The 18265-nt window shown below is 47.8% G+C and overlaps 2 protein-coding genes and 1 pseudogene across 27 annotated transcripts in view; 1 reads left to right on the top strand and 2 right to left on the bottom strand.

Moving 5' to 3' along the window:
• Window positions 1-3: 3 nt before the first annotated feature.
• SNX32 (sorting nexin 32) lies at window positions 4-12685 on the bottom strand. Of its 6 annotated transcripts, XM_045555901.1 has the most exons (14): window positions 12239-12685; window positions 4995-5099; window positions 4547-4657; window positions 4320-4441; window positions 4112-4235; window positions 3795-3899; window positions 3519-3624; window positions 3269-3344; window positions 2985-3024; window positions 2111-2197; window positions 1850-2009; window positions 1690-1775; window positions 849-1015; window positions 23-181 (listed from the first exon to the last, which is right to left on the bottom strand). In XM_045555901.1, the coding sequence occupies exons 1-14, from the start codon at window positions 12272-12274 to the stop codon at window positions 178-180; spliced, it is 1329 nt and encodes a 442-aa protein (XP_045411857.1). In that variant the 5' UTR covers window positions 12275-12685; the 3' UTR covers window positions 23-177. The 6 variants fall into 6 exon arrangements, with proteins under 6 accessions (XP_045411860.1, XP_045411856.1, XP_045411855.1 ...); XM_045555900.1 differs by having other exon boundaries at window positions 5-1015; window positions 4995-5054; XM_045555899.1 differs by having other exon boundaries at window positions 7-1015.
• LOC123641337 lies at window positions 6966-7511 on the bottom strand (annotated as a pseudogene).
• A 201-nt stretch (window positions 12686-12886) lies between the features above and the next one.
• The window catches only part of LOC123641302, a 36443-nt gene continuing 31064 nt past the window's right edge, over window positions 12887-18265 (top strand). For 18 of the 21 annotated variants that reach the window (XM_045555910.1, XM_045555920.1, XM_045555918.1 and 15 more), the window contains exons 1-2: window positions 12887-14820; window positions 15254-15372. In XM_045555910.1, the coding sequence (XP_045411866.1) occupies window positions 12902-14221 (1320 nt within the window). In that variant the 5' untranslated portion in view covers window positions 12887-12901 and the 3' untranslated portion in view covers window positions 14222-14820; window positions 15254-15372. Of the gene's footprint in view, window positions 14821-15253; window positions 15373-17285; window positions 17330-18265 lie in introns of all 21 variants that reach the window. The other 3 variants (XM_045555911.1, XM_045555914.1, XM_045555921.1) reach the window with 3 other exon arrangements.

Consider the following 18265-nt stretch of genomic DNA (forward strand, 5'->3'; position numbering starts at 1 on the left):
GCCCCAGTGACTGGCTGAGACTCCCTGTGACAGTCACCACTCTTCTCTAGGTGCTGCAGTTAGCAACAGGTTGGCTGTTTCAAACGGGGGAGGCTGAGCCCAGGGTGGGTCCTCTGCTGGTTGCAGGGGTTCCTCAGGCAGAAGTGGCTTATGCCTGAGCTGGTTGCTTCTGTAGCTTCACCTGGGTGGGCAGTAAGGACCACTCTGATACCCTGCTCAGGCCTGCCCGGGTATGGGCTGATGTTACAGGTCACAGGTTGCCTGTTGAGCTACTTCTCCACCTTCAAGGTTCTGTTTGGTCTTTCCTGTCTCCTTCCCTGGATGGCTGACTCACATTTATGAGGGCCAAGTTCAATGGCTGCTGTGAGTCAGAGGCCAAGTTGAGCCTTTGGGCCTTCTGTTGATGTGGCTGGAGTCCATTCAGGGTGGGGCCAGCTAGGTGGAGCCCAGGACTTCAGACCCAGGTGTCTTGAGCCCCACCTCCCTGTGTTTAACCAAGAGGGTGCTGCTGGTGCCCTGAGTCTTCTGCTGGCGTTGCTGTGGGCTGTCACCAGCTTGTACTTTGGGCTTTTACCTGCCCAGCAGGCAAAGGCATCCAAGAGGTCTGGCCCTTGGGTGAGGTGCATTGGTAATATGCAGGATTTATTCCTCCCCTAATCCACTGAACTGAAAAATTAGAGCCTCTGGAGTTAGAGCTGGTTCCTTAGCTCCTTGGAGCTTGTGATAAGCTCAGGGAGGGAGGAAAGAAGAGTAGACCCATTTTCTTGGCTGGGGAAATAGGTGTAGAGAACTTGGGATTATTGTTAAACATACAGTCTCTGTCAGAGTTTAATGGGGGTGGGGCAAACCTTGGAGACTGCTCCTGGGTCCCAAGTTCTGAGTGTTGCACCTTTCCATGGAGAGCCAACTGCCACTGGAGAAGGGGCTGAGGGTGCTGCAGGGGGTGTGCTCCTTTGTGTCCCCAGGGTCTGGTCTTCATAATGCCCTGGCAGAGTGTGACTGGTAGGCCCCTCAGCTGTGGGAAATAAGGACAACCAGGCCCTCTTGCTATAAAACCAGGCTCTTTATTTGTGAAGAACAGGCTGAGCAAATAAGCTACTTCTCCAATGCCAGAGGGGGTTAAAGGCTGCTGCTCAGCTTCCTGGGGAGGGAAGTCGGGGTCCCTGGGGCTTTGCTAACCTGTGGCCAGGTATGTTCCCCATGCTGCCCTGTTTTTTGTAGGGCCTGGCACCTTTGGGAAGGGTGGGGCTCGTGCTTGCCCTGGGAGGACACAGTGGAGTGAGGGGAAGGCTAGTGACTGCTGTGGGTAGGAAAGGAAGCATCTTGCTGGGCGGGGGAGGCCTGGGAGGCCCTTGTCACTGAAGGTCCCAGAGCAGGGTTTGGGCTGCTCTAAGGCTTCCCTTTTAGGGCGACAAGGGTATTCCGGAGGAGCAGGGTGCTGGCCTGTAGAGAAAGTTCCTTGAAGTCCCCTGCTCCCTGAGACTGGGTGCTGTTCTTTCCACCTTAGATATTTCCTTGGCCCCTCCCTCCTCACGCCCCTGCCCTGCAATAACACCTGTCATTTATTGCCACTTCCTACCAATGAGGAAGAGAAGGGAGGAGTCCTGGCCCAAGATGGGGAAACATAGCCCTGAACCTGGGCTGGGGCTGCTCTCCTGGCCCTGGGGGAGGGAGGTGGAGAGCCCTCACCTTGGCATGTTTGAGCTCCAGCTCTGCCAACTCAATGAGGTTCTTGCGGAAAGAGGAAACGCGGCGGGACTTGAAGTCCATGAGCTCTGGAGAGGAGAGGGAAGAGGAATGGTGACCCAGGCAGGGTACATGCCCCAGTGGTTAGGGACTGCTGGCTCACCTTGCTTGGCAGAGTCGGAGAGACGTTCAAAGCGTTGGCAGCATAGCTGCTGGTGGTTCTCCGCAGGCCGCACCTCCCGGTTCCTGGTGCGCGCCCTGTCCAGCGCCTTGTTGGCATTCTCATAGTCAGCCAGTGCCCGCAGCCTCCGATACAGGAGGTCCTAGGGCCAGTGGGCACAGGGTAACTGCTGCCCTCCCCAGCTCCTTGTCCCCAGTACGGCCTCCGGCCCTGAGCTCTGCTCTCTGCTGTGGGCAGCCTCACCTTGGCTGCTTGTGAGTCTCGCATGTAGTATCTCAGCATGTCTGACAGCTTCAGGTCCTCGTCAGAGGCCACCCGGCCCTCCAGCTTCTGTGTCAGGAAGGTAGGGAGGGGGAAGGGAACCTGTCAGGGGAGCAGCTAAGGGGTGGGAAGCTCCTCTTTATCTAAATGTCCAGCAAAGAATCCTGTGGTGCCCGATGTTCAGGGGAGCAGGCCAGGAAAGGCTTCACAGAGGAAGTGGCATCTGACCTGTATCTTGGGGGTTGAGTAGGAGTTAGAGAGAGAGCCAAAGGCTTTGCGGGTTTGTAAGCCTGGCGTGTGTTCAGGGAACCTTTAGCTCAGTGGGGGCAGCTGGGCAAAGCAGGGAATGGAGGCGGTGGCTGGATCACAAGAGGCCTAAAGTGGAAGCTAAGCACTTTGGGCCTTGTGTCTTTGGTAGCTTCTGGAAGGGGCAGTGCCCCTGAATGGGCCCAAGCAGTGAAAAGATGCTGTCTAGACAGTTCAGGAAGACCGGCACACTGCAGTGACTTGAGGAAAAGTTCAGGAAGTGTGCCTCTGAGCAGCACCTGGGCACAGCCTGCCAAAGGCACATGGCACATCCTTGCACCTCCTGCCTCCCCCACCACATGCACACACTTGAGACTGGACCCTTGTCCCCACTCCACCTGTTACCCCCACCACATGCACACACTTGAGACTGGACCCTTGTCCCCACTCCACCTGTTACTAAAGCAGTCTGGAGTGTGAGCCCAGGGTAGCACTGGGCCAGAGTTATCACTGAACGTTCCAAAGGGATGCTGGAGCTTTCCCCTCTCCCAGGATTCATTTTCCCGGCAAGGGCTCAGGAAAGCTTTTGGGCACAGAAGGCAGTACTCACCCTCAGTCGTTCAAAGAGCTCTGCCAGTTTGAGGAAGCTCCTAGGAGGTGGTGGTGAGGAGTTAGAGCAGGGGGCTGAGAAACAGCTCAAAGTGTCTCTGCCCTCAGCCCCTCCTTGAGGAATCTCCCTCTCCCCTTTCTCTCCCGAGCCCCCAGCAGGAGCCCCCAGCAGGATCGTCTACACTTCCCACCTAGGACTTGTATGGAGTAAGCCCCTCATGGGCAGACACAGTATTACAGGCACAGGGAGAGGGTGGAAGGGTGGTGGTAAGAGGGAGTCCTCACGTCTTTAGCTGGTTGACTTCCTGTGTTCCCAGACTGCTCAGTGCAGCTGAGATAGGGATATAATCGTCTGCCAGGCCTGTTGGGGAACAACCCCCCATCAGAGCCCCTAGGTTTGTGCATCAAGCCCCACCCCTAGTGTTTGTGGCCATGGACAGACACCAGGGTGTTTCCTGCTCTCTTCTCTCCCGCAGGGAGTAGAGCCGCTGGGGAGAGGGGCAGGGGGATCCAGGGTCCCTTGGGCCCTACATACACTTGTGGGAGCGCATGACACGGTCGGCCCGCAGGCAGGCATCTCGGATACGGGTATGGTACTCCAGCAGGAAGGTCCTCTCATGCTCAAAGAAGTCATCCACTTCCTAAGGGAGCCAGACAGGACCCCACTTACACTGGGTCACCAGGAACACGGCAGCACAGGCACCCAGGGGTGGCCCCACCAGTGACTTCCCTCCCACAGCAATCCTGGGCCTCAGTCCTCACTGTGGACGTGAGGCCCTGGGTCCAGTCCAGAGAGGAGCCCAGGGGTTACCTTGAGCCCTGACATGCCAGTGATGAGGGCTTCATCTGCAGATTTCACAATATTCCGCAGAAACCCCCCAAGGAGCTCCTTCCTGTTCTTTCCTCGGACACTCAACTGAGGCACACAAAGGGAGGGTGTGACATTGGGTGGGTGTGACATTGGGTGGGTGTTTTGCACCTCCCATCCCGAGTCACATGCCACTCACGGAGCTGATGGAAACAGAGGCTTAACCTACCTGGAGCCCTTTGCCCAGCCCTGCTACCCACCCCCACCACCATCTCAGACCCTTGCCCTAAGGGTGACCCCAGCACTCTGGCCCAGCTCACATCCTGTCCATATTCCAAAAAGACAAAGAAGTTGTGGTCTCGACGCAGGGTGGGATGGGCTGCCAGACGCTGCAGAAAGACTTCATGCATCGCAACTGTCTTCTTAAAGATGGCCAGGTACTCCCTGCGGGGCGGCAGGCAGCTCATGGGCCTCCTCATCATCCTGCCTGCCCCGCTTCCCCTCAGCAGGAAAGGCGGTGGCACTCACGCTTCTAGCTCCTGCTTCATTTTGGCAAACTCCTCCCGAGAGATGGAACTGTCCCCCTCGCCCAACTTCTGTAGCTTTTCCCTGGAAGCCTCAAAGTCTGGCCTTGGAGGGGCTGGGGGGATCTGCTCAAAGGAGGGACGGAGCTGGGAGGCCTCTCACTGCCCAGGCGGCTTCCCTCCCCTCCCTGCCTGTGCCTGCCCTCCCCGCCCCGCCCGGCCCCTCCTCACAATGAGGCCGGCGTACTCCTCGTTTTCCACATAGGCGTCGTGCAGCCAGATGAACTCCTCGTGCTGCCGCACAACTGAGAACTCAGTCTGGGCGAAGTGAGGGAGGCAGCTCTGGAAGTGGGAGGCCCATGTGAGGTCCCCCTCCCACCCCAAGCCTGCCCCATCAAGCCTCTTGGGCACCCACTTTTGGGCCTCCCCATCCCTCATCCCAGGTAAGGCCCAAGCTGGGGCTCACGAGTCCATGATTTCTTTCGGGATGGTAGAAAGGGATGGGTAGGATTTAGGGCCTCAGGCAAAGGCAACCAGAGACTAGACAAAATGCTCACTCTAGGAGGTGCTGAGGGCAAGAGCAGGTGGAGGAACTGTGTTGGCACAAGCCTACCACCCCCAGGGGCAGCCCCCTGCAGGCAGCCATCTGGACCCCTCTTCTCGCCCTGTGCTACCTTACCTTGGTCTGAACAGTGAATTTCACCTTGTCCCGCTCGCTCACTGCGTCAGAGATCTCCACCTGTAAGGAGCTGTCTCCTTGCAGATCCACCAACATGGAGGAAGGCTGCAGGGGACAGGAGGTCTCTGACCTGACTGAGCACCGCCCCTTGGCCCATCCTGGCGCTGAGGGCCTTCTGGTCCTCCTGCAGAGCCCTCCTCAGCAGCAAGGCCTGTGCAGTGCTCCAGGGTCACCAGCCAGGGATCCTGATGAGCCACTGCTCTCAGCTTTACAACTACTAAAGCATTCTTCGCCCTTCCATCCCTGGAGGCAGGCAGAATGCCCCCCATTTTACAGATGTTGAAGTTGAGACCACCAGAGAGGTGAAGTAACTTCTCTAAAGTCACACAGCTGCAAAGCAACAGGCCTAATTTGAACACAGTTTCTTGATTCCCAACCCCATGCACTTTCTCATCTACCCACCCACGCCTGCCCCAGCGGGCTGCCTCAGGTTCCCCTTCACCAGGGCTGAGCTGGATGCAAAGTCCCCACCTCTTCTGAGGGATTGCAAAACCATTCCATTCACTACTTTTGGTGCCAAAGAGGCAACAGCCTACAGGCAAAGCATGTGTATTTCTCCAAATGAAAAGAGCCATGAGGCACCAAGCTTCTATCTAGTTCATTCTTGCATTGAGCTATTCAACATGCATTTATTAAATTCCTACTGGGTCCACACCATTGTGCCAAGCTATACTAAGGAGAAGGGAAATGGCTTAGGAACTGCTCTACCTTTAAGCATTCTTTCCTCCACTGGTTTTGGCATACTTTGGAGATGGGCCCTGAGATGGGGCTCAGGGACACGTGGATCCAAAAACAGGCAAGGCCCTAACGATGGTGCATCTGCCACTGGTTTAGTGACTTCTCCTCCCCAGCCTGAAATGCCTGCACATGTCCCCTCCTGGCTCTCTCCAGGAAGGAACTGCCACTGAGGTTGCTTACAGGGTTATCTCCACATTGTTTCTCCTTTTTGTTTTTTAATTTGAGGTTTAAGTTATATACAGTAAAGAGCATAAATCTTAAGTGTAAAGCACAATTATTCTGTACATATGTATACACCTCTGCAACCACCACCCAATCATGATAGACATGTATTTCTAACACTCCAGAAGTTTTTCTCTTGCCCCACCCCAGCCAATTACTCCCCCACCCCAGAGCTAACCACTATTCACACTTCTATCATCATAGATTACTTTGGCCTATTGTTGAACTTCCATAAATGCAATTATGCTGTATGTGCTCTTTTGTGCCCCTATTTTTCAGTGAGGTCTATCTATGTTGCTGAGTGGAGCAGCTGTTTTCATTGCTGTATTGTATTCTGTTATATGCTTAATCATAATGTATGTATCCTATTTATTGTTGATGTTCATTTGGATTATTTTAAGTTTTTTGCTATTATGACTGAAGCTGCTGTGAACATTCTTGCATATGTCTTTTGAGGACTTTTGGCCTAAGTCCTCATTTCTGCTGGGCATGAGAATTACTTGGTCACAGGGAAGGCATACTGTATGTTTAAAACACTTTAGTAAGTACTGCCAGTTTTCCAAGGTGACCGAACCAATTTACACTCCCACCAGCATTGTGTATGAAAGTTCAAGTTGTGCCACATCCTTGCCAACACTTAGAATTGTTAGGTTTTTTTAATCTTTTTTTTCTTTTTTTCGTAGAGATGGGGTCTTACTTTGTTGCCCAGGCTGCCTTGAACTCCTGGGCTCAAGCAATCCTCCCACCTCAGCCAATGCAGAATTATTAGTCTTTTCTATTTGTTTTTTATTTTTGTATTATGGGAATAGTGCACTGGGGGTTTAACTCGTACTACTTGGTGAGGAATGATGTTGAGCAGCATTTTATGTATTTATCAGCCATCTGATGTCATCATCATCTTCTTTTAAAACAAGCTCTGGCAAGTTTTATAAAAGAAAAATTTTGTACGGTTTACTTCTCACCATTCTATTCTGGCATGCTTTTAATGATATCAGAACCACCTGGATCAATGATAGCCAGTGTGCATACTCTAGTATTTTCCGTACACTGTGCCCAATTCAGTATTATTGCCACTGTAGTGATGGACACCAGTTTTGGCCAACATGGTACAGTACTCTACTTCAGATTTCCTCAAAGCTGGGCAGTTGTTGGCAAAGATGAACAATTTCACTTTGCCTTGTCTGGTCATCTTCAGAGTCTGCTTGTACCGCAGGACATACTTTCCACTTTTCATAACGAGTTGAAGCCTGGAGTTGATTAACTTGCGCAACTTCATCTTCTTTGCAGCCACCATCTTCCTGCCTTAGGTGTGGGACAGTCCCCAACCAAAAGCAGCCACCAAGATGGCCAGGGAGCAAGAAAGGGAGGAGTTCCCATGATGCCTGATTTCTTCTTTTGTAAAGCTTCTATTCAAGCTTTTTGCTCCTCTCCTGCCCCCACTTTTAAAAATAAGATGATCTTTTTCTTATTGATTTGTAAGAACTCTCTGTTCATAGAGACAAGCCCTTCGTTGGTTACATGTTTTGTAAATATCTCTTCCTATTCTATAGTTTGTCTTTTTACTTTTTTTTTTTTTTTGTGAGACAGAGTCTCATTCTGTCATGTGAGCTAGAGTACAGTGGCATCATCATAGCTCACTGCAACCTCGAACTCCTGGGCTCAAGCAATCCCTCCTACCTCAGCCTCCCAAATAGGTGGGACTACAGGTATGCACCACCACACCTGGCTAATAAAAAAAAATTTTTTTTCTTTTCTTTTCTCTTTTTTTTGAGACAGAGTCTAGCTCTGTTGCCTGGGCTAGAGGGCCGTGGCGTCAACCTAGCTCACAGCAACCTCAAACTCCTGGGCTCAAGCGATCCTTCTGCCTCAGCCTCCCGAGTATCTGGGACTACAGGTATGTGCCACCATCCCCGGCTAATTTTTTTCTACATATATTTTTAGCTGTCCAGATCATTTTCTTTCTATTTTTAGTAGAGACGGGGTCTCGCTCTTGCTCAGGCTGGTCTCGAACTCCTGACCTTGAGTGATCCTCCCGCCTGGGCCTCCCAGAGTGCTAGGATTACAGGCGTGAGCCACCCCGCCTGGCCAGCCATTCTTAAGTGTACAGTTCAGTGGCACTGAGTACATTCACATCATTGTGTAATCATCACCATGATTCATGTCTTTTTTTTTCTCAAAATATTTTTCATCATCATTCCCAATTTTTTTTTTTTTTTTTTTTTGAGACAAGGTCTCACTCTGTCACCCAAGCTGGAGTACAGTGGTGTGATTGTAGCTCACTGTAGCCTCAAAGTCCTGGGCTCATGAGATCCTCCTGCCTCAGCCTCCCCAGTAGCTAGGACTATAGGCACATGTCACAACACCTGGCTAATTGTTTTAAGTTTTGCAGAGACTGGAGTCTTGCTATAGTGCCCAAGCTGGTCTTGAACTCCTGGCCTCAAGCGATCCTCTCACCTCCCGCCTCAGCTTCCCAAAGTGCTAGGATTACAGGCGTTAGCCACTGTGCCTGGTCCATATCTCCTCTTAACAGATTTTTGTATCAAGGGTATGCTGTCCTCCTAAAATAAGCTGGGAACTGTGCCTTCTATTTCTGATTTCTAGAATAATTTGTATAAGAATGGTATTATTTCTCTTTTAATGTTTTGAAGAATTCACCCATGAATTTCTCTGTGCTTAGAGAGATATTTTTGGAAAAGTTTTAAATTACAGATCCAATTCCCATAATATGCTTAGGACTACACAGATTTTTCTAATTCTTGGTTCAGGTTTAATAAGTTGCATTTGTCAAGGAATTTGTCCATTGCATTTAAATTATCTAATTTATTTATAATTGTTCACATATAGCTTTTTATGTCTGCAGCATCTCTAGTGATGTTCCCTTTATATTTCCTGATATTGGAAATTAGTATTCTCCCCCTTCCTCCCTGTCTGTCTCTCTCCCACTCTCTCTCAGTCTCTCTTTTATCAGTCTTGCTACAAAAAATTTAAAAATTAGCCAGGTGTGGTGGTGTGCACCTGTATGTACTCCTAGCTACTGTGGAGGCTGAGCCAGGAGATCATTTGAGCCTGGAAGCTAGACGCTGCAGTGAGCTGTGATTGCACCACTGCACTCCAATCTGAGCAACAGAGGGAGACCCTGTCTTAATTTTTTTTTTTTTAAAGGGAGCCCAGGGTCTGTTCCATCCAAACACTGTTGAAGCAAGAGACAGAGGCATGGGACCGCCCAACACGCTGCCGACCCTGGCTTAATTAAAAAAAAAAAATGTGTGTGTGTGTGTGTACATGCAGAGGCATAAATTTCCCTCTTGACACTGCCTTACCTGTTTCCCATGAGTTTTGATAAATCATATTGTCATGGACTTTTTTTTTTTTTCTTTTTAGAGACAGGGTCTTGCTCTTGCTCAGGCTGGTCTTGAACTTCTGGCCTCAAGCGATCCTCCTGCCTCAGCCTGCCAGAGTGCTGTGATTACAGGCATGAGCCACTGCACTCAGCCATAATCATTTATTTATAAATATTTTCTAATGTCCATTATAATTTCTTCTTTGATCTATGAGTTATCCAGAAGCTTGTTACTTAACTTCCAAATATTTTAGAATCTACTTATTCTTTTGTTTTGATTCTTAGTTAATTCTGGGTCAGAGAATATACTCCATATGATTTTGATCTTTTAAAATTTGTTGATCGTGTCCACTCAGGGACACCAAAAATTTTTTTGATACTTGCATTACAGCCCAACATATAATGTATTTTGGTAAATGTTTCATGTGCACTTGAAAAAAATGTGTTTTCTATACTTGTTGGGTATAAAGCTCTACATGAGTCAATTAGTGCAAGTTGATTAATCGTGTTATTTAAATCTTCTAAATCCTTGCTGATTTACAGTTATTGAGAGAGTTGTGTTAAAATCTCTAACTGTAATTGTGGGTATGTGTATTTCCCCTTTTAGTTCTGTCATCTTTTATTTTGCATATTTTGAAGCTATGTTATTGGTGCATATACATTTAGGACTGTTTTATCTTTCTGTGGAATCAATTGTTTTATCATTATAAAATGTCCCTCTTTATTTCTAGCAATACTCCTTGACTTGCAGTCTACTTTGTATGAAATTAATATCGCCACACCAGTTTTCCTTTGGTTAGTGTATTCATGGTGTATTTTTTCCCACCCTTTTATTTCAACCTTTCTATGTCCTTATATTTAAAGTATGTCTCTTTTAACAGACTATAGTTATTTTCTTCAAAATCCAATATGACAATTTAAAAAAAATTAGAGGCCGGACGCAGTGGCTCATGACTGTAATCCTAGCACTCTGGGAGGCCAAGTCGGGTGGATTGCTCAAGGTCAGGAGTTCCAGACCAGCCTGAGCAAGAGCGAGACCCTGTCTCTACTAAAAATAGAAAGAAATTATCTGGCCAACTAAAAATATATATAGAAAAAATTAGCCGGGCATGGTGGCGCATGCCTGTAGTCCCAGCTACTTGGGAGGCTGAGGCAGGAGGATTGCTTAAGCCCAGGAGTTTGAGGTTGCTGTGAGCTAGGCTGACACCACGACACTCACTCTAGCCTGGGCAACAGAGTGAGACTCTGTCTCAAAAAAAAAAAAAAATTAGAGTGTTTAGTCCATTCATAATTACTGTAATTACTGATAGAGCAGGCTACAAACTTGCCATCTTGTTTTTTTGTTTTCTCCTGTTCAATCTGTTTTTATTCCTTTATTCTTTCTTTTTTTGCCTTCTGTTGAATTAATCAAATATTATTTTATTTCATTTTCTCCTCTATTATATTTTTACCTAAAATTCTTTTCATATCCTTACATTTAAAGGAGGATTTTTTTTTTTTTTTTAGACAGAGTCTCATTCTGTTGCCCAGGACAGAGTGCTGTGGCGTCAGCCTGGCTTACAGCAACCTCAAACTCCTGGGCTCAAGCAATCCTCCTGCCTCAGCCTCCTGAGTAGCTGGGACTACAGGCATGCACCACGATTCCTGGCTACTTTTTTCTATTTTTAGTAGAGAGTGGGTCTCACTCTTGTTCACCCACACTAAAGCGATCTTCCTGCCTTGGCCTCCCAGAGTGCTAGGATTATAGGTGTTAGCCACCACCCCTGTCCTAAAGGAGGGTCTTAATAGAAAGCAACACTTAACCTATAGGATAAGTATTAATAGTGGACTTTCAGAGAGCATGGCTCCTACAAAGGGTGCAGATGCAGTTTAATAGCTCAACACATCCTCAGAACATGTAGTATCCCACATGATAACAGTAATAAAAACAATAACAACAATATAGCTAACATTTTTATTTGCTCTTGCAATATGCTAGGTACCACTCTAACCATTTTATATATGCTCTAAGCATTTTGTATATGTTAACTAAGTTAACTATGCATATTAACATAGATAAACACTGAAACATAATTTCTGTTCTATGTTTTGTGTCTCTCAGCCCTTCTTGCCCCCCAAGCTTCACTTGAATCCCACTCCTCACTTCTTGGCTTCTCCCATACTCCTAAGGCAGTCTCTCCAACTTGCCCCACACCCAAACCCACGCACTCTGGCTCATTGGTGCAGTAGGCCCCCTAGTCCCCAGCCTCCTTCCTGCTATCTTAGTATCTCTGACCTACACTGGTTGGTAGGTAGCTGCTTGAAGGAGACGGGACCTCAAGGATGGACCACAGATTCTCCATCTTCATCCTCTGCTACAGCCCACTATGCATATGCCTCCAACCCCCAAAAGTGTGCACCTCTGCATACCCTAACCATCCTTGGCACAATGTAGATGCTCCAAAGCTCTTTGTTGAATGGAGTTGAAAGGAAACAATGAAGAATGAATGCTCTTATGATTATATGAACAGAGAGGCACAAATGAAGCCATTAGTGCTGAACAGGACTCTCCCCCTTCGGGAAAGGAGAAGAGGACTCCAGCCCCTTCTCAATCCCTAATATCCTGCCCTCTCCTTTTTTCCCACCGAGCCAGCGTGAGTTGGGCCTGGAGAGGGAAGGAGTGACAGTGACTAGACCCTTTCCATCTGTCAGGACGAGGGTAAAACCCTGCCTCCCTTGACATCCTTACCAGTCCCCATGCAAGAGGTGCCCCACCCCCTCGCTCAGGTCTTCTACACACACACACACACACACACACACACACACACACACACACACACACATCCCTAATTGGGTATTATGGAGTGAGGGAGAGGTTGGGAAGGGTTTTTCATCCTTTCCTTACCTTGATCTTCTTCCCAGCCTCCTGATGCTCCTCCATCGCTCTCCTCGACTGCAGCACACAAGGATTCTGCGGCCAGCACTGCCCGCGCGCTCCGGCAGCTTAGTCCTCTGTAATTCGCCCGGGAGCGAGTGGGCATCCTATCAGTTGACGGAGACACTGCCCCTCCCTGCCAGGGAGTCACCTGGAGTCCGGGGTGGTTCCCACCCGTCCCCGCAGCCGCGCCTTTTGATTGGGTACCAGGTCTACCATTCGCGACGCCATTGGCTGCAATGTCAGCCAGCTTCCTGTGTCCAGGCCCCAGCTTTTAAGGGGCAGCGCGGAACAGAGAGTGGGCCGGGAATGGACAAGAGCGTGGGGTCGGAGACCCGGGCTCTAGGGTAGCCGGGGTCGCGTGCCGTGTGTCCCCGCAGCCGTAGCGCCCGGCTGGCAGACTCCCACACGCTGCGGTTCCGGGCCCCGCCTTCCAACGGCCACGTGCGACCTGCGCGTGCGCACTAGCCCAGTCTGGGGCCCACCGGGCGGTGGTCGGGTGGTGGGGGGGCAGGTTGAGGGGGGAGGGGGGCAGAGGGCGAGGGGGGGCGGAAGAGGGTGAGGGAGGCAGGGTGAAAGGGGGAATGAAGAGCCAGGGAGGGGGTGGTAGACCAGGGGCGAGGGTAAGGGGCCATGTTTATGGAGAAAGGGGTTCTGTTAGGGTTTCCGCACTTGGGTGTGAGGAAGCGGCGGGGTAAGCCGCATAGGCGGACAGGGGAGCGCGACGGGGCCGGCAGCCGCGGCGCTCCAAGCCAGGCCAGGAGCCGCGGGCGGTCGCCGCTGGAGCGGAGCTGCCAGGGGGCGCAGGTGCTGCGAGAGAAAGTGTGGGTACCTTGGAACGGGCTCATCGTGATTGGAAAGAGAGTGGAGCTCCTGGGTAGAAACACGCCAAAGCCTAGGATGTGGGACCCGAAGCTTGATTCTGAGTACTGGACAATGGAAGATGTGGAAAAGATGGTCTTGAGAGAGAAGTCAGATCCAACTGAGGAAAGGATGAATGTGAAGTTACTGCCCAGTGTAGCCGATGCATCACAAGCTTCAGCAGATATGGGGAAAGACAGCCCAAGGAAGATTCTGGGAAAGCAAGAGGTCAAACGCAAAACAGGGGCTGAATCAAAGAGTGCAGGCATGACAGCAGGGTCTAGGAGGGGGTCTGGGATTGAAGAGAATGTAAGGTCTACTGGGGAGAGGGTTGACACCAATGGAAAGGACTTGAGGTCCAGAGGACATAAAATGGGGCCGAATGAGAAGAAGCTGAGGTCGGGTGGAGAGGAGCTGACGTCGAGTGGAGAGAAGCTGAGATCCAGTGGAGAGAAGCTGAGATCCAGTGGAGAGAAGCTGAGATCCAGTGGAGAAAACCTGAGGTCGAGTGGAGAGAACCTGAGGTTGAGTGGAGAGAACCTGAGATCCAGTGGAGAGAAGCTGAGATCCAGTGGAGAGAACCTGAGGTCGAGTGGAGAGAAATTGAGATCCAGTGGAGAGAAGCTGAGATCCAGTGGAGAAAACCTGAGGTCGAGTGGAGAGAACCTGAGATCCAGTGGAGAGAAGCTGAGATCCAGTGGAGAGAACCTGATACCAAGTAGGGAGAAGCTGAAATTGAGTGGAAAGAAGCTGAGGTCCAGTGGAGAGGATTTGACATCCATTGGAGATAAGCTGGGATCTACTGAGGACAATTTGGGGACCAGTGGGGAGAAGTTGGAGCGTCCAAGAATGGAGAGCATAAATGAGGAAACTGAAAAAGTGATAAAAGTTACTGGTGATGAAAGATTGATAGAATTTACTGATGATGAGATGGAAGTTCTTTTTGAAAGGGTCAAAGGGAGTGATGAACTAGAAAGGACTGAGGAAGAGGTGGAAGTTGAGGGGGACATCGTTGGTGAAGTCAAAGATATTACTGATGAATCTGTTAATATGGAAGAGAAAGACATTATAGGTGAGGGTACCAGTGCATGAGGAAGATGAAGGATTGAAGCTAAAGAAGGAAAGAGACGTAGACAGGGGAAGTACTGAAAGTCAAAGAGGAGAAATTAGAGCCAAGCAGAACATTATTGATCCTGAAGGGGTAAAGATGAGAGAGGGAAGGAGAGGGACTGAACCTAAAAGAAGAGAGAGTGGGGAGGAAGAAGAGCTACTGGGGATAAAGGCGGAGGCCAGAACCTAAGGAAATGAGGGAGACTGGCACGGAGGGAAATGGGAACCTTTGGAGGAGAAATACAAGATTTGGTGATGTGTTGACCAGGGAAGAAAATGGGCTATTGGTTCTGGGAGAGGAGCTCTGACTGAGGAGTTTATGGGAAATGTTTGAGAGATGGATTGAGAATGGACTAGAAGGATTTAGTCTAATGCATGATGGGTATATAAAATGTAGGAGAATTACAGCAGGATCAAGGGTAGATTTTGAAGGTTGTGGAAGAACGTGCAGGCTAAAGTGAGCAAAATTTCTGAAAGAGGATCCCAAAGAATGATGGGCTCCAAAGTGACAAAAGCAAGAGGAGAGGAGATAAGAAAATAAAGAAGTGAAGAAGAAAAGTAAGAAGCCATATCCCATGATGGTGATTATGTTTGTTGGTTTTTAAAGTTGTTTCCTTCACTATTTCTGTATTCTTCTTTCCCATGTAGCCAATTTTACCGTCTAATGTGATAGGCTTCTTGCAGGGTCTTGTATATCTGGACCAAGCTCATCTTCACTGATCTTCCCTCTAAGTAGCCCCAAAATTGTGTCCAGAATAATTGTGGGGCTCCACTATTTTTTTAATAATAGCTTCACCAGGATTGCCATTTCAATAGGTTCTTCTTACCTCCACATCAAATTTGAATTGCTCATGCTTAATTTGAAGTTTTCAATTATTTGTACCTACATTATTTCCATCTTTGACTTTTAGTTATTCATTTAATCACATGGACTTTTCCACAGCTTCCCTGTGTCTCCTTGGGGGCCTTCTTTTATGTTTTCCTCATGTTATCCATCTTCTACACTCACCCCAGGGAAGAGAGAAGACTCCTTGAATGCCTCCTGTCAAGACTTCAGCGTGAAGACTGGCCCTTACATCCTGTTTGTCTCTCGAGTAGCGATGTAAGAGGTGGCTAAAAGGAGTCATGGATAGGTAGGACAAAAGGAATATTTTACCATCCTTTCTCTCTGTGTACTCTTTCTTTCTTTTCTTTTCTTGTTTTTGGGTGGGGGGGGCAGGGTCTGGCTATGTTGCCCAGGCTGGAGTGCAGTGGCTGTTCACAGGCATAATCATGGCACACTATAGGCTGGAACTCCTGGCTAGGCTCAAGTGATCTTCCCACCTGAGCCTCCCAAATAGCTGGGACTACAGGCATGTGCCAACATGCCTGGCTGAAAAATTTCCAAGGAGTAGGAACTTTGTCATTTCATAACACAAGTATCATAACAGAAGTTTATAATAGCCTCATGTTTTTTAATTGTTAGGTTTTCTGCATGTCATTAGTCCAATACTACATACTGGGCTAGTTTTCCCCAAAGGCTTCAAAAGATCTATACACTCCCTTGCTTTTTTTTGTTGTTTTGTTGGGTTTTTTGTTTTTGTTGTTGTTATTGGTGGTTTGAAATTTCCTTCTTGGAGTCCTTCGTGCTCTGAGTCTGATGTAGAGTGGCCTTCTAGGCTTGCCCCATAGCTGCCTTCTGGGGCTTTGTACCACTTCTCTTCGTTCTTCTGTGGTGGGTCTCCTACTGCCTGGATCTCAGCCCTTCTTCCTTTTTCTTGTTTTAATCCCTCATTTTGGTTACTTGCATCATTGTTCCAGCAAACGTGACTATGGGAGGTAAACTTTGTGACACTGTATCTGTCTGAAAATATTGATTTTTCACTCATATTTGATTGGTAGTTTATCTAGGTATAGATTTCTAGGCTGGAAATATTTTTCCCTTAAAATTTTAAAGGCATTGCCCAGTATCTTCTAACTTCCAAGTGTTGCTGTTCATAGGTCATTTTGTTCTCTTGTTTTGATTCTATGAATATGATGTTTTTATTCTTTGTTTGTTCGTTTGCTTTTTGTGACAGAGTCTCGCTCTGTTGCCCGGGCTAGAGTGAGTGCCGTGGCGTCAGCCTAGCTCACAGCAACCTCAAACTCCTGAGCTCAAGCAATCCTCTTGCCTCAGCCTCCCGAGTAGCTGGGACTACAGATGCACATCACTATACCCAGCTAATTTTTAAATGTTTTGTAGGTATGGGGTCTTGCTATGTTGCCCAGGCTGGTCTCAAACTCCTGGCCTCAAGTGATCCTCTCACCTCAGTTCTTTTGTTTTTATTTTATTTATTTATTTTGAGACAGTGTCTCGCTCTGTTGCCCGGGCTAGAGTGAGTGCCGTGGCGTCAGCCTAGCTCACAGCAACCTCAAACTCCTGGGCTTAAGTGATCCTACTGCCTCAGCCTCCTGAGTAGCTGGGACTACAGGCATGCGCCACTATGCCCGGCTAATTTTTTCTATATATATTTTTAGTTGTCCAGATAATTTTTATTTCTATTTTTAGTAGAGACGGGGTCTCGCTCAGGCTGGTCTCGAACTCCTGACCGCAAGCGATCCACCCGCCTCAGCCTCCCTGAGGGCTAGGATTACAGACGTGAGCCACCGCGCCCGGCCTTGTTTTTATTTTTTTAATTCTTTTTCTTTTTCCCAGAGAGCTTGTTAGAACACATCTATTCTTTTTTATCAACTTCTTATATGTTTGTATTTTTATTTATCCAACTTTTAAATATATACAGGAAACTTAAAATATTAGAGCAATGAACAACTGAATATTCTCTCCCTAAATTCAATAGTTGATAACAGTTTGCAGTATTTGCTTTATTTCTATATATTTGAGCATATATCGCCTAAGAATAAAGACTGTCTCCTATATATCTGTAATACGTAAGTAAATTTTTGAAGTTTTAACTTAATAAATTAAAAGTTAAGAATAATTTCTTAATATCATCTAATATTCCGTCTGTATTTGAATGTCCTACCTTGTTCCTAAAATATCTTTTATAACTTCTTTTCCCTGGCCTAGAATCCTTGCTTATGGAATGTGGTTGCTAAATCTTTTTAATCTACGTAAGTATCCATCTTGTTTTTTTTTTTTAACAACTTTGACTTTTTTAAGGAATTCAGGCCAGTTTATTATAGACATCCCGCATTCTAGATTTACCTGGTTGTGTCCTGATGATGTAATTTAGTCTATTCATTTATCTGCTGTAATTTCTGTAGTTCTTCACCTGGAAGTTGGCACTAGAGGCCCTGGCTTCTCTTTCTGTGTTGCATTCATCACGCTCTGACTCAGAGCTTTCCTCCTATATTTGTTTATTATCTACCTATGCACACTAGGATGTAAGCTTCATGAGGGCAGCTATGCCCCGTGTGGCTTGTTTGTCTCTCTGGTTATTTGCTCTAGTTCGGTGTCTAACCAGCACATAGTAGGCACTTGGCATGTATTTGTGGAATGAATCAGTCCATCCTATTGAGTGACTTTCCTGGTCTCAATGCTATTTAACATCTATTGAGAAATTGCTGTAATAATTCACTGTTTCTTAGAATAGCTCACATTTTTATAAGCCTCAAAAGCCTGAAAATGTCTTTATTCCATACTTGTGGCTTCTCGAGGTACAGAATTTTCCCTGATCAGTGTGACATGTGCGCCTTTGTTTTCTTCCTTCCAGCATGGCCCTTGAGAGTCCAGATCTATTTTTATGCTTGAGCCAGTTGCACGACCAGGCGTTGTGTGCTGTTTCTGCCTCTTCATTGTGCAGAAGCTGAGAGCTTGCTCTTTCTTCCATTCTCTAGGAACTCTGATCCCATCGTTAAACAATAAAGTAGAGATATTGGGTGTGAGCAGAGTTGTAAAGATAAGCTGCAGACGGCTCAAGCCTAGTAGTCAGACCTTCTTGACAAATGATGATGATAGCTCACATTTACGGAATTCATGTAATAATCAGAATAATTTAATAGGCACTGTGCTAAGCCCTTTACCTGTACTCTATCATTCAATCCTTC

The sequence above is a fragment of the Lemur catta genome, chromosome 7 (assembly GCF_020740605.2).
Source record: "Lemur catta isolate mLemCat1 chromosome 7, mLemCat1.pri, whole genome shotgun sequence".
NCBI lineage: Eukaryota > Metazoa > Chordata > Mammalia > Primates > Lemuridae > Lemur > Lemur catta.